At 35.8% G+C, this 14,695-nt stretch overlaps 1 protein-coding gene across 2 annotated transcripts in view; it reads left to right on the top strand.

The window, feature by feature from the left end:
• The first annotated feature begins 2,251 nt into the window (after positions 1–2,251).
• The window catches only part of LOC140062104 (nucleolar protein 4-like), a 59,898-nt gene continuing 47,454 nt past the window's right edge, over positions 2,252–14,695 (top strand). Inside the window, exons 1-3 of one of the 2 annotated variants that reach the window (XM_072108153.1) lie at positions 2,252–2,736; positions 10,644–10,784; positions 11,168–11,395. In XM_072108153.1, coding sequence (XP_071964254.1) covers positions 2,461–2,736; positions 10,644–10,784; positions 11,168–11,395 — 645 coding nt within the window. In that variant the 5' untranslated portion in view covers positions 2,252–2,460. Of the gene's footprint in view, positions 2,737–5,004; positions 5,178–10,643; positions 10,785–11,167; positions 11,396–14,695 lie in introns of those variants that run through there. The other variant, XM_072108154.1, reaches the window with a different exon arrangement.

Here is a 14,695-nt window from a genome sequence, read left to right as displayed (position 1 = left end):
GAGCCTCGCAGACAAATAACCTGGGCCCATAGGTTCAATCCCACCCACACAGAAGGGACGTGTCGACAAAAAATAATGGTTTCTATCCATATTGTTTTTACAGTTAAAATCTCACATTATGTTTTTATGTAAAAAGGTCCTGCGAAAACAGAATTGTAAACTTCTTTTCCATCAATTATATACTGAAATTGTAAAGTTATAAACGATGACTAAATCAATGTGAAATAACAAAAAATGTAATGCAGCAATATTACGCAATTTATATGTGATGGCGCCCTCTTTATTACTCATAATTTCAACTTTACAAAGCAACCAATTCAGCAATATCAAGCCTATCAATGTGGGGATGGGGGGATCTAGGTGGACACACTGGGTCCACGAAGGGAGAAGAGATCGGCCTTTGGCAAGCAAAATAACCTTTACCAGGGTATTTCACTCTTCCTGCCTTTACCCTCTTTGAGAGTGGAAGAGGCATTGGAACAGTATGCATCGTATAGCATCGTCCATCATCACAATAATAGTTTTGTTTACACATCGAATAAGAGTCGTGTGAAATCATGCTTTATATCTAAATTCAAACAGTAAACCCACGTTTACTTTAAAATTCACAAAATTTAATTTAAAAACAATGAAATTAATCATTCCATAATTTTTCATATGATAACAATAAACAGAATGAATGACGGGAATAGTTACGTAATTACACTATCCCTGGTGTTGATGCACAATCCCTGGCCGTGCGGGATACGATATTAATACACTTTTGTAAAGTAAAGTGCCAATCTTTGGTCAATCCATAGCTATCTGGACTGTATGACGTCATATATTTGTTTTCTCCAATAGGTTTCATTACAATAATTATAACCGCTGAACGATGCTTAAAGGGTGAGTTCAGTTACTGTAATTATTATGTTAAAATAAATTATAACTATCTCATATGTTTCTGTTCGAATTTTCTAGCGCACGTGCACGTGCGTTTGTCGTGCGGATAACTAACTCGTCAAAGTCTATTTCAGTTAACATGGACAAGTTAGGCCTACTTATTAAAGAGTGTAAAAGGGAAAATGGTAAACCAGTCACCACTGCAATTGATCTTTTTTTCCTTCGTTTTTTGTGCGGTGATTTAAATTTCATATGTACAAAACGTGTAAAAATATGCCCAAAATAGCAGTAAGACAATTTTTTCTCTCTTACAATTCTAAGTATCACCGGTAGTTTAAATCTCAAACACATTTTATTCTGACAAGATAGACATGCCATTCTTATAGAGAAATTAGGGTTGGTCAGAGATCGTTTAGGTCGATTTAATCTTTAAGCACAATTTTGATTGACACAATCCATCTTATAACAATAATTTAACCATGGAGTAATAACTAAGTATTACTCCATGATTTAACACAAAACATTATGAATCTGTGGTAGCTCAAATGGGAGATTTTATAGATGACTCTCACAATCTTTAATAAGCTCACTTTGTTATTATACGTTAATATTGCAGTATGAAAAGAATAATATATTGGTTACATTTTCTTCTAGGTTTAATTATTATGCCAGACATTATTGTGTCGTCAAGAAGAGAGTGAATTTATGACTCTAGGCCTAGAATAATATTATTAATCGGTTGCATGTTCACGAAGGCAGCAATATCACGTCGTCTTACCGACGCATCTTAGAAAGTCACATTAGTTCGTTTATTGATCTGCTTGGCCAAGTGAGAACATAATTGTCCTACAAAAGAAACCTTTCTTGGCGCAAACGTGGAAATATAGTCCTGTAAAAAGTCGCTGGTATGTAAGGCGATATGCGATCGCAATCAACCGTCGCGCAGGCTATATCATCATAACCGCCAATATGCTATAGCCTAGCTAAGCTTCTTTAATTGCGTATCATGCTTATTACAATATTGTGTATTCTAAAATGGAGAAACGGCGTGAAGTCGTTTGCCTGCGATGGCTTAGCCCGGGACGTTCGTTGTAATTACGTCGATCGATAAGCCTTTACAAGCCACACGACACAATTCCACCTGAAATCCACCAAGCGATAAATTCCCCGCGTATATTACTATAATGATATGAATATGAAATATTCCAAAATGGGACAGCTGGCATCATCGTGACGTCACATAGATACTTTTGTCTACGCTAGCCAATCAGCGCACGCGTTACCATCCTGGCCGATAGTGAATGTACAAGGCCCCTCGTAACGTGCTCATTATGTATTCAAGTCATTTTGTCCGAAACCTGAATATTTGATGTCTGCTATAGTGTTTTCACCGTGCTAGCCACAGTGTAACGAAAACTATTAGCAGGTGAAACGAATCAACACACGACTTTACAGCAATCTTCTCCCATCCCAACGTTCGTTTATTGACGGCAAGTCTAATAAAAAATATATATTCATCACTGGACCGACCCGTGTGGAATTATCTTATTGTGTCTGATTTTATAGAGAGCATTAAAGATGTCGGCGATGGATCCAGTTTTAACGAAGGAGGAGATAAAAATAACGTACCAAGCTTGGGCTGAATTAAATTATGGAGAAGGAGCTAAAACAAAGACGGTAACGCAGAAAAAATATAACCGGATTGCCGGATTTCTAAGAGGAGACGAGCCTCCGACAACAGAAAATGCGAAATTTCGTTTTTGGTTAAAAGCAAAAGGATTTAAGTTGGGACCGGAAAAGAGTGATACCTCCGAAGTGACCGATGACGTCATTTATGTTCCTGTCAAGTCAACAGTAAGAAAACCTAAAATTATTTATTATTAATAATAATAATATTAATAATTATATAAATTAATAAATAGTTTCTCTTTTATCCTGTATGTTTGTTAGTTCATTAATTTTGGGGAAAGGCTTTACATTAATGAGTAATTAGTTTTTTTTAATTTGAGACTTGATTCATTAATTAATAAACATTATATACAACAAATTATAACGTTCAATATAAATTATTTAATATATGTACTGTATGTGGTTTGTATACAGTCAATAAATAAATAAATAAATGAATAGATAGGCCTACTATCAGTGGTTACTCTTTTGGATTTAGGCCTATTTTTTTTTTTTACAGACGCGGTTAAGTCATTGACTGTTTTCAAATCAAACCATGACTTTATTATTATTAGTTTAATTAGGAAATAGAAATATGTAATACTCTTACTGATAAAAAATAATTTAATAATATTAATATTCCAAATACCTGTTTCCTAAGTTAAACTCCTCTTCCGACAATAGGCAATCAATTTTCAAGAAAAGAATCATGGAAATATTATTTTAGCCCATAAGGTGACTCGTTTAATGTACGCGCAAAGACGCATATTGACGCACTTATGGGATGGTATAGCTTTATCATTTACGCGTTGTACGCGCTAAGACAATTGAGTCACTTGTTGATGTTTGTGTCGTGTTAATGCATCTTCCAGTGTTTCTTCAAATGGTTAGTTTTTGTTTGTTTGCAATGTATAAACTGTGTATTACACTTTCACGGTATATCACAGTTTTATTGCATTTACATCAATGAATAATGCCTCTTTTTCCTACCTATTCCTTTATTCGAAAGCAATGTGTTTTTTTTTCGCGTGCCACGCTTCGCTAATTACGACATGTTGACGGTATTATTTGTATATGAAAGCCTCCTACCAGGAAAATTATTCTTTTATCAGATTGTTGTTTATGGCCAAAAAAAAAAAACATGAGGACCGAGCGTGTGGCTGTTTAGAATAAGTCATGAAATTAAACAGTATTACATTGTTTATGATTGTGTACATTTGGGATACTTGGTCGGTTCAGACTACATTATCGCTAATTAGCGAATATACCCGGGCAAATAATTAAGTCTGAATGGGGCTTATTATCTTTGAAGACACAACACAACGAATCAATATACATACATAAATCGACAAAATGTTAACGCGCGCCAATTTTAAATAAATCGCTACTACTTGGGGAACCAATACAAGTAGGCCTATTTGGCATTTAACATAGTTTGACAGTATTAGGCCTGTAGCGTTTGTACCGTTCTTACCCATAGTAGGCCTACACATGAATGCTTGTATTAATTATTGACTCCAATTGTTTGCCTTGTTGACATTTTACTATTTTACGAGTGGAACGTTAATGTGTAATTAATATTAATTGCAACATTCAAAATGTAAAGTTCATTGAATTTAGTAAGAGCAGCCTGTGTACTTAAAAAAGATTTTAGATCATAAAAATATTTGTCGTTTTTCGTCTTTATTCACCCTCAAAGTCCCATCGCAAACAACACCAAAAATACACATGTTGGCGTACGTAAAAATACACATGTTGGCGTACGTAAAAATACACATTTGGCGTACGTAAAAAATAAACATGTTGACGTACGTCAAAATAAACATGTTGACGTACGTATAAATACACATGTTGGCGTACGTAAAGATACACATGTTGGCGTACGTGAAAATACACATGTTGGCGTACGTAAAAGTACACATGTTGGCGTACGTAAAAATACACTTATTGGGGTACGTAAAAATACACATGTTGGCGTACGTAAATATACACATGTTGGCGTACGTAAAAATACACATGTTGGCGCACGTAAAAATACACATGTTGGCGCACGTATACGGTTTTTTTTACTGTCAATATATTCATCAACCGGACGATCTATTTTCGTTCAGGGGGAGAGCCCATTATTATAAAGTCGAAAGTTCAATATTTATTGAATATCTACGCTACCGGGTAGGTTCCGATTGATATTACTATAGGCCTAACTATATTCCATGATGGTGCAGGGACCTCCCATATTATATCTATTATTATTAGTATTATCGTCATAGGATTTTCTTTTAATTCCTCATTTTAATACTTTTTACCGATTGTATTCTCGTGTGTTGTTGTGAAACGGTTACCAAGCAACACGGGACGCAATCATCAGCCTTGATCAATTTTCACAGTAGTTGAAATAATGATGACGTCACTAGTAAGATCGACGAAGAACCACAATGTCTTCATTGCGGCATTGAAGCGTGGATACGGAATAAGAACTATAAAAACAAAGAGGGAAAATCAATTATAATTATTGAAGTAGAAGAGGTATGGAGTCGGTGTAAATGCCAATCCGAGGCAAGAATTGGAATCTTGCGACTTATTGGAGGTATAGTGGATTAGCTGCCGTATATAAATCAATGAACATGGTAAACATGATTAATCAGCGTTATTATTGTTGTTATTCATATCTATACTACGAAATGGTGGTGGTTCATTAAAACGATTTTTTTTTAAATCATAAAGCCTAATTTTATATTAATAATACGAGATATAGGCCTAATTTATAGTTAGTCTAATAATAAAACTAATATTGTAAAATTATTCGAAGTTTAATATCTAAGGGTTCAGGGATAGAATATATATTATTCATTTAAGGGTTTTATTTAAGGTTTTTTTTTTGTGTTCTCAATCTCAATGCGTATGATGATGACAGGCCGGGAAGAGCCATCGTAATTGTTTTTTGTCCCAGTCCCTTTATTTCGTATCTCTCGTTCAACCCAAAGCAGAAAGAATATTACGCCTCCGGAAAATGTGTTACATTATGCGTAAGTTATACTACTTAGCTATCCTGTTGTTACTGTCATATTAATCAACCGAAATGTCTATATCAATATTTCTACGTCAGAGAATTGAGATATCTGTAACCATGGGTCGTGCGCCAAATCCCGAATATATTTTGACAGAACTCGACTTTTTCGCCTTATGCTGATTCCAGCCTTCTGGCTTCATTTTTTGCAAGTGACACGAATTCATAAACTACATCGTTATAATTGGATTCTATTTTGTCTTGGTGATGTAGTTCTCTTAAGATTATCCTACGTCATTAGACGACATCGATGCTAACGTCACACGAGAACTTGTGCGATCCTCTCAGAATTTCGTCTCCGTTGACGTGCCCTTGCGCTGACCCTGTGTTCACCGACTGGTCACAAGAAAGGATTAATTTTGCAATACATTTTCATCAGGAAAATCTTGTGAAAAGCTTTATTGACAATCTTGAGCCTACAGGCTTTAGAAGGGCAAAACTTACTCAAGGGTTGACCTAGGCTTCATGAGTACACCATATCGAATAAATATCTGGGAAAAATCAATACTACAGAACTAAATTCGTAAAAAATGTTTAAAATGCGTAAAATTGAATTATTGGACCATTTGAACATAATTCGCGAAAGCCAATGAATTTGCATTCATTGTTATAAATAACGTACTGTGGCCATACAGAAGTGTGTATGAGTGAATTAGTTCATAACATTAATACCGTAAAATACCGCAACTAAAGTTAGCGAAACCAACGTCTATGGTAAATAATACCAATACGGGTGAGTGAGTTGCCGAGCGGTTAAGACAGTGGAACCGTAATTACGTAGCCATAACATCGGCAGGGGTTCGAGGCTCACTCACTCCATGGTTCTGGTGGTAGAACGAGTCTTCTCGGATAAGGACTATAAACCGTAGGTCCAGTGTACACATCTAGCTCGTGTGCACTTTAAAGAACCTAGTACATCTTTCGAGACGAGTAGGGGGTTACCCCGGTGTATTAGTACATCACAGCCACTGATCACCAACTGGGCCCTCTGGGAGACCAGTCTTTGGTTACCCAGTATAAATATATATTTCAATCAATTTCAATCAATAATCCCGGACATTTATATACATTACACACGTGGACACGCTGATACTTTAAAAATGGACACGATACCATTATAGGGGTATATGGAACTGAGAGCTATAATTAGCGACAGTCAAGTACCTTTCACAATTGCCATTAGGCCTATATAATTATTATTACTATTATTGACTTTTATTATTATACATTATTTGTTCAATCAATTCATATTCAAATACATGGGTGAAAATGATGTTAATTCAGAGTCTCTCAATATGGTTTTCGTTCATCCACCAGGTGTTTTGCCTGTCCAGATAATATTCTCTGTTCTTCGAAGCAGTCTGGGCATCGGCGGCAAACACGCCACCCTGCCATCAATTATTATAAAAGTAATTTTAGGCCTCATTTTTGATTGATAATTTGGTGTTAAAAAAATAACTAGTGGGTTTTTTTGTGACGTGACGGAAGACGATGATATTTAATTACAAAAAAAATCATCCTACTCCATGCCACAAGGGTGATTCTCGTTTAGTAATGACGTCACATGGTATATATTAGATTCTTGTGTTTCGCAAATTGTGATATTCATCAACTATCATTTTTATCAGACTTACGGAGATAAATTAGTGTGAACATTATTCGAATGTGTGAACTGTGACGCGTCGTGAATACCGTTAGTAAACCTTGGTTGCCACTAGCAGGACACAACGCATCTCAAAATATCCATTTTCTATAGTCTGTCTAACAGTCTGATTTACGTCTCACTGACGTTGCGGCAGGTCCTTCGACGTTACGACACGCGTTAGCAAACGCACATATGCACGGTATCCATTCTACATGTCTCACGTGTACACATTACAACACCTTGGCGTCACGACACGAGTTAGCAAACGCACATATGCACGGTATTCACTCTACGTGTATCACACGTTACAACACCTTGGCGTCACGACACGAGTTTGCAAACGCGAATCTTAAGTACGACATTCATTCTACGTGTCATTGACGTTACAACACCTTGGCGTCACGACACGAGTTTGCAAACGCGAATCTTAAGTACGACATTCATTCTACGTGTCACTGACGTTACAACTTGGCGTCACGACACGAGTTTGCAAATGCGAATTTTAAATACGACATTCATTCTCTCGCGATACATGAGAGACGTAATTTGAAAGATAACATCGGCTTTTCATGTCTTATTGGATTATACGATATTTAACATTCAGTGTATTAAACAAAATATGATCAATGCTACAGTTTAATGATGTAAAAATAAAGATATTGCTAGATCTGAAAAACGCAGTAGTAATCAGCCACATAATGATATACTCGTAACACACGCTTTCATTGAAACTAAAGCGTTTGATACCGCTAATGGGGTTTTCTATCTACCGATCGTACCACATACATTAATACGGAATATCATCCTACAGCATGCATAATCAGCTCCAGCGTCCGATAGAACGCCGTGTACTAATGAATGGATGGAGAGAAAAATCATCTCCGCTTTCCTACCGAATTCTAATTATTAACCATGCAAAACAATAGGCGCACGGCACGTGACAAAATGTACTTTGACAATTGAGATTTGTCTTGTTGAAAGCATTTGATGCATTTGCACATAAAGTGTGTTGTGCTCAGCACGAGGCCGACTGACCCGACCCGTACCTTCATTATGCAGGGTGATATCGATCCAATACTGCCTCACTGCTTCAAGACATAACTAATGGGCTAGCGATGGGTCGTTATATCCGACTACAATATTGCATTACACTTTGTCTATATTCCCTTTCCCGGTTTATTGTCCCAGAGTGATACAAATAGCTATTATGCAAACCTATTGTATAGGAATTGAAAATTATAATGAACGTTAACCTGTTTTCAGACACGCCTTAATTTAGTTTTTTTTTACAGTGTAGACAATTTAGAGATTAAGCCATCATCCACCTGTGGAGTTTGTCGTTTTTTATATGGATTTTTAATATTTATTGTCCGCTGCGCGATATAAAATGAAATTAACTGTTCGATGTTTTACAGTACAGTAAATTTCAAACGAAAAATACACCAGTATCCCATAAATAAAAGTATCAGTATAGCGTTGCATAGGTCAAATTCCAATATAACTACCAAATCAATATTAATATACTCTAATGCATTTATTCTTAAAATAACTATCCTGTCATTGTTCGTACACCGGAAAATATTATTGTTGAAACCGGCCGTCGTTCGATTAGCGCGTCCCATCTAACGAGTTTAATAATACTTGACTGATGAGGCCAGAGTCTCCGCAGCCAAAGTCCTAAGCTTTGTTATTTATACATATTATATTATAAACCAAAATGAATGTACTGTATAGTTTATTTTGTGGTACAATAACGTTTTCTAACCTAACCTAAGCCAGTCATTCGCGTACGTAACTTAATCGTAGCAAATAGACGATCATCCCAAGAGGATATAGTTTGGCACGCGACCGTGTTTTGTTTGCGTGTATTGACGCGTAATAAAGCGGACAAAAGGGTGAAATGAGGCGTCACAATAAGGGGAACGAACATTACATCGTTCATTCTCTTTGCGTGGTAATCAATACTGAAAAAGTAATACATAATAATAGTGTGAAGGGTATCGGCTGGTTGTTTTGTGTTTAAGTTATGGTGGTTCATCGTTTACTGGTGGTCAAATAAGTTGCAGATAAAGGATTTTGAAATTGGTTGGGGGAGGGGGAATAACAATTGTAAAATGAAGTGCATGCCCTATAATTTACAATTGAAATTTATTTGTTGATGCATTTCCCAACTTGTCCAACTGAATAATAATAGTGTGAAGGGTATCGGCTGGTTGGTTATAGGGCATGCACTTCATTATGTGTCGTTTGTTACTAATCTTGGTTTATCGGTTGCGTTTGGTTGGTTCATGGAGTTATTTATACATATTGTTGGTTTTTGGTTGCTTTTATTTGGTCGGGGTGGTGTAACTGTTCTTTTATCTACGCACATTGCGCGTCACAGGTGACTAATTACTATTACATCATTATTTCTGGCCCTTAAAAGTCGATAGTGTATCACTGATAGAAATAGTTAACTATTTTATTCATGATTGTATAAATTGGCTTACCGAAACAAATAAACACATTATTGCAGCCTGATGATCCAAAATATAGCTACAGCGCCATCAACGAATTAAGGCAAAAGTTCGTGACATTACCCACAATTATTAGCTCAAAATAATTGTTATATAGATGAGGGCGTTCTGTAATTTTAGAATTCTTAGCTAGAAATCAAAATTGTAAGCGACAGTAATTGTTTTGTTTTCTCTACGGCAATTTGAATCATTTTAACGCAAATGGAATCAGTCTTGGTAATTGTCATTGAATTGGACATTAAAGGAAAATTGTTTTATCATAAGCGTTGGAAGTGATAAGGTTTTTGATTGACGACATTACTAAAAAAAAATCATCATTCAAATGAATATAATATAAATTATACTTTTTAAATTACACCATTAAAATCTGAACATACACGTTTTTGTTTCGTTATTTGACGTTATTAATACTATACAATAAGTATTCATATATTGTGTATTAGACTTACAATAATTTTCAAATATTCTAATTTTAAAAATTATTTTATTTTTGTCTTTATTTTCTTCATTCTCATCATTGAATCTGCATTCACACAATGGCGATGTATTTTGTTTAATAATGAAAATCATAAAATAATCGTCATCATCAACATCAGTTTACACGTTATTGTTGTCATAGTAATCCCCATCATTCAAGGGTGGCGCCAGTTCAATGTTTCCCCCACATCTTGACACCCATATGCCCCCCCCCCCCCACCACCACCCCCTTTTTTATCCTCCGGGGAACGTATGAGGACATGCGCCCCTCCCACCCCCCCCCCCTCCTCCTGTCGCAAAAATCCTGACGCCACTATCATATCTCATCTCATCATTTCCTCATAAAAGACCTATATTTTATTGTATTAACATATATTCTATTCTTCAGGAATCGAGTGGAATGATAATTGATCGGGGTTATAAGCGTGTAGCTGTAGTCGAAGACTTTTTTGACATCATCTATGCAGTTCACGTAGAATCAGATTGTAGAGGGGGTAAACACGCTGGACAGAAGCGCACATACAAAGCTGTAAGTTACATACACCTCATACTTAAATATATTGTTTAACGCAGAAGGTAATTAATAACTAATCCTGATATAATGTTTATTGGAAGTTAATATTATGGACCTAATAGTTACCAAATACAGTGATTAGATAGGAAGAACAGTATTTAACTGATTTTTCATAATGATTGGTTTCCACCAGAGACGCAACACAAGGACGTAACGCAACGTAAGTGCGTTTACCAAGCGATGAATTAATCGAACTGTCGCTTGTCATTCGTTTACGTCCTTGCGTTCAGTCCTAGTGGGAACCAAGCTTTTGAGAGGTGCTTAACAAGGATTCCAACCCCTTCGTAATATTAACCATGTGTTATTTAGTATTAATAGTAACTTCTTCCACAAAACAGATTGCTGAAACGTATGCGTTTCTTCCGCGTGAGGCCGTAACGCGTTTTTTAATGAACTGTAGTGACTGTCTTAAACGGATGCACTTATCACCAAATAACGCCAACGAACCTAGCCCAACCATCAGTGGACCCATCGCAACAGAGGACGCCCCCATCGATTATAACATGCCAATTACTACAACGTACCTCAACAAGATCAACAGGATGAGATATGACACCGTTGGTGAGGTGGGTAGTTCATTATACTGTATCTTAAGTGTGGTTCCCACTAGAGACGCTACGCAAGGAAGTACGCGCAACGCAAGCGAGTTAACCAATGACAAATCACTTGCGTTGCGTCGCTAGTGGGAACCAAGCTTTAATCAAAATGTAAATACCTAAACTACATGAATGACCTGGTTATTACCTTCCGTCCGCCACTGTTTTTTATGACAAACCATGAACATAATTACCCAACATGCACTTAATGCATTCATATACATTTAAATAATAAATGCCTATGCATTGTTCGTACTGGTTTAAAGTTCGTTATATTATAAGTATTCGTGGAGAGGGCGTATTGTCTGACTAGGCCTACTGTTTTTGTATGTGAACTCCTTGTAAGTCTTCTTGGGTCACATCCTTTATTTTGATTGTTCGAACTTGAACTTGAATTTGAATTTCCGTAATTTAAGTGCTAATTCTCAAAAGATGCTATGCTATAAACAAGAATTTAATCTTCTGATGTGTATGAGAAATGCAATTATGTGTCGCGTGATAAATAAGAAAAGACACCTGTTAGGAAACTAGCACTTTTTTTGCCCCTCCCTTGTATGCTCCTCGGCCAAAAACGCACGAAGACGTACGAGGTACAATGAAGAAGCCGACACGGGAAATAAGATGTTCCGCCGGCGTACAGTCTTAGCAAGAGGAAGTTCAACCCTAGCCAATAGATGACATAAGTGTGTGTGTGTGTTCGAATCGTTTGATCTCCGTATTTCCCGCCAATAAAGAGATTTGTTCAGACTAAGTGGCTAACAATACACGTAAGATGTCCGGATGATGTGACTATCCGACAACATTCAAAGTACATTCGAGGTGATTTTAAGTTGCGAGAGACGAATCCATGGTCATAAAGCTTGGTTGTGTTGTTGCGTACGTCCGTGCGTTGCGTTTCTGAGAACCACGCTTAAACAATCTTAAACTATTGTTGTTAACTCACCGTGGTTATAACGAAGAGGACGCGCGCGTACAAAACTCGTACTATTTTATCAGCGTTTGAATGCTCGCGTTAATATATTTCAATCTTTAACTATAGTGAAGATTAATTGTGATTATCAAAAATATATTGCAGTTACCGTTTATGCCAACACAATTAAAGCTCTGACTACACTATCAAACTAGTTGGGCACATAACATTTCACATAAAACAGTTATAATTGTTTAATAAAAAGGTTTTATGAATTAAATGTATTTAACCCATGTACAATAGTAATATTCATCATTATTACTAATTTTAAAAATAAATATTTGACGTCAATCTCACTTTTGTTTAATGTAAGCAATGTTAGTATTAGTGCAAAGGTAAAGATGTTAAAGGGTGTTGATTTATATAACGTAGTCCGAGTCTGTCTGACGTCATCCTCACCTCGCCTTGAAGCTTGGTCCACTAGGAGGCAACGAAGGACGTAAGCGCAACGTAAGTGATTTTCATTGGTCAACTCGCTAAGGTTGCGCTTACGAATCTTTGTGGAATTATGGAATACTTGTTGATGTTAATATTATATGTTAGCACTCCATCTAACACAAAATATACATATAAATAATAAATATATAAAAAATATCGACTATTCCGTACCAGAGGTAAAAAAAAAACTATATTGCATATACATTCAAAGTAAAATCATTTGATGGATCGGCATCTACATTAAAGATAAAACGTAATATTTTTTTAATTTCAAGTTTTGAAAAATACAAATTTGTTAGGAAAATAAAATAAAGAAACACATAGGGTACCGTAACATTTTTACTTTACAATTGTCTGTGCCTGGTTTATTATTATTTCGGTACATAAAAGTTGTTTTAACGATGTTATATTATTCATACTCTCATCATCCGTGATCATCAGCGACAATACAAATTCCTGATATACCAGTACATTTTAGCTGCTAAATTTTTAAGACTTTAGATATTTCATCATTTTAAAACTATAGCCTATATATTTGGCTTTTAGTCAATATTTTTAAAATTGAAATTTTTGCAATCATTTATTATATAATTACGAAGTTAAAAATAACCCTGTGTTATCTTCAACACTGTATTCTCACGTCGCTTTAGGCTAGGCTAAAAATAAAACTAATGCAAAATTAAATCTATCGGTTAGAGGTATTTTAGTTCCTATTATCCGGCATTTTTTGAGGAAGCATTGTATCTCTTGTATAGGATGAGTAACTTAACATGTATCAAGAGGTTAGATTACTAGATTCCCATTTCTGTGAATATAAGATTCAATATATTTATTGACAATTACTAATATTTACTACAATTAATGTAGTGACGTCATCGGTTTGTGAACTGGGTCATAATACCGTATAGAGATTTTCTATTATTTATCTTAGTTTGAAAGTTTGTCCTTTTTATTTAACAAATTTAGTATTCAATTACTCATGATCAGTCAGTGGGCTTAAGAGGGATTGACACCAAATCTGAATTCGTTTAAAATGTACAATGAAAAAGAATAAAGATATCTACAAAGCAGGATTTCGTGATTGGTCAAAGGTGTTTACTTTATAGACTGGAAGTAAGTCCTCGAGCTCTTTATTTTATTCGCGCTATCGTCCGACTCGGTGTAATTAAAGAAATAGTATAGACTTTTTCTCCGTCGAGTTTCGGTTCGGTTCTGTGATAAACCCAGCTTTATATTTCAATGTAGTGTATTTGACATAATCATTACCTTCACAATTAATACATTGTTATGGTTGTGTGAATACTGTTACTTAAGCAATAAATCCTGACACGATATGTTTGGTACCGTTCACTTTCATTCGCCTGTTACATATCAAGGGCCTGGCAGTAACCATACCACCCTTTACAGATACATTCTGTAACAATTCTCTATTTGCTCCCTTATCTAATAGTAACATATATGTTACTTGATGATTAATTGTCATTTTCCATTCTAAACCTTGGGCGGGTTCATACTTTCCATTAAATATCGACATTTGTAATACAATAAAGCGGATACAATCCGGGTCTCGTGGGACCTGCGTCAGCAGACGATAAGGAGAAACGCGCGAAGAGTGCAAGGGGTGTGGATATCTGTACAGCAACAAACGATCGTGTGAACATACACTAAAGAACCAGTCCCTTTAGCTCTTCTGGAACACATCTAATGGGACACTTTCTTAGGAAATGAGGACGAGGAGGAACAATGTTACCAATACGGCCAATTCTTATGTTATATTCAAATGATACCCGTATTAAGTTGACACTTTTCTGGGTTCCTAAAGTTTTCTATTTCTTTACTGTATTAATTTCATTTTCATAATA

The sequence above is a fragment of the Antedon mediterranea genome, chromosome 11, assembly GCF_964355755.1.
Source record: "Antedon mediterranea chromosome 11, ecAntMedi1.1, whole genome shotgun sequence".
Lineage (NCBI taxonomy): Eukaryota > Metazoa > Echinodermata > Crinoidea > Comatulida > Antedonidae > Antedon > Antedon mediterranea.
Note: the sequence above shows the minus strand (reverse complement) of the source record. Positions and strands in the feature narration are given on the sequence as shown.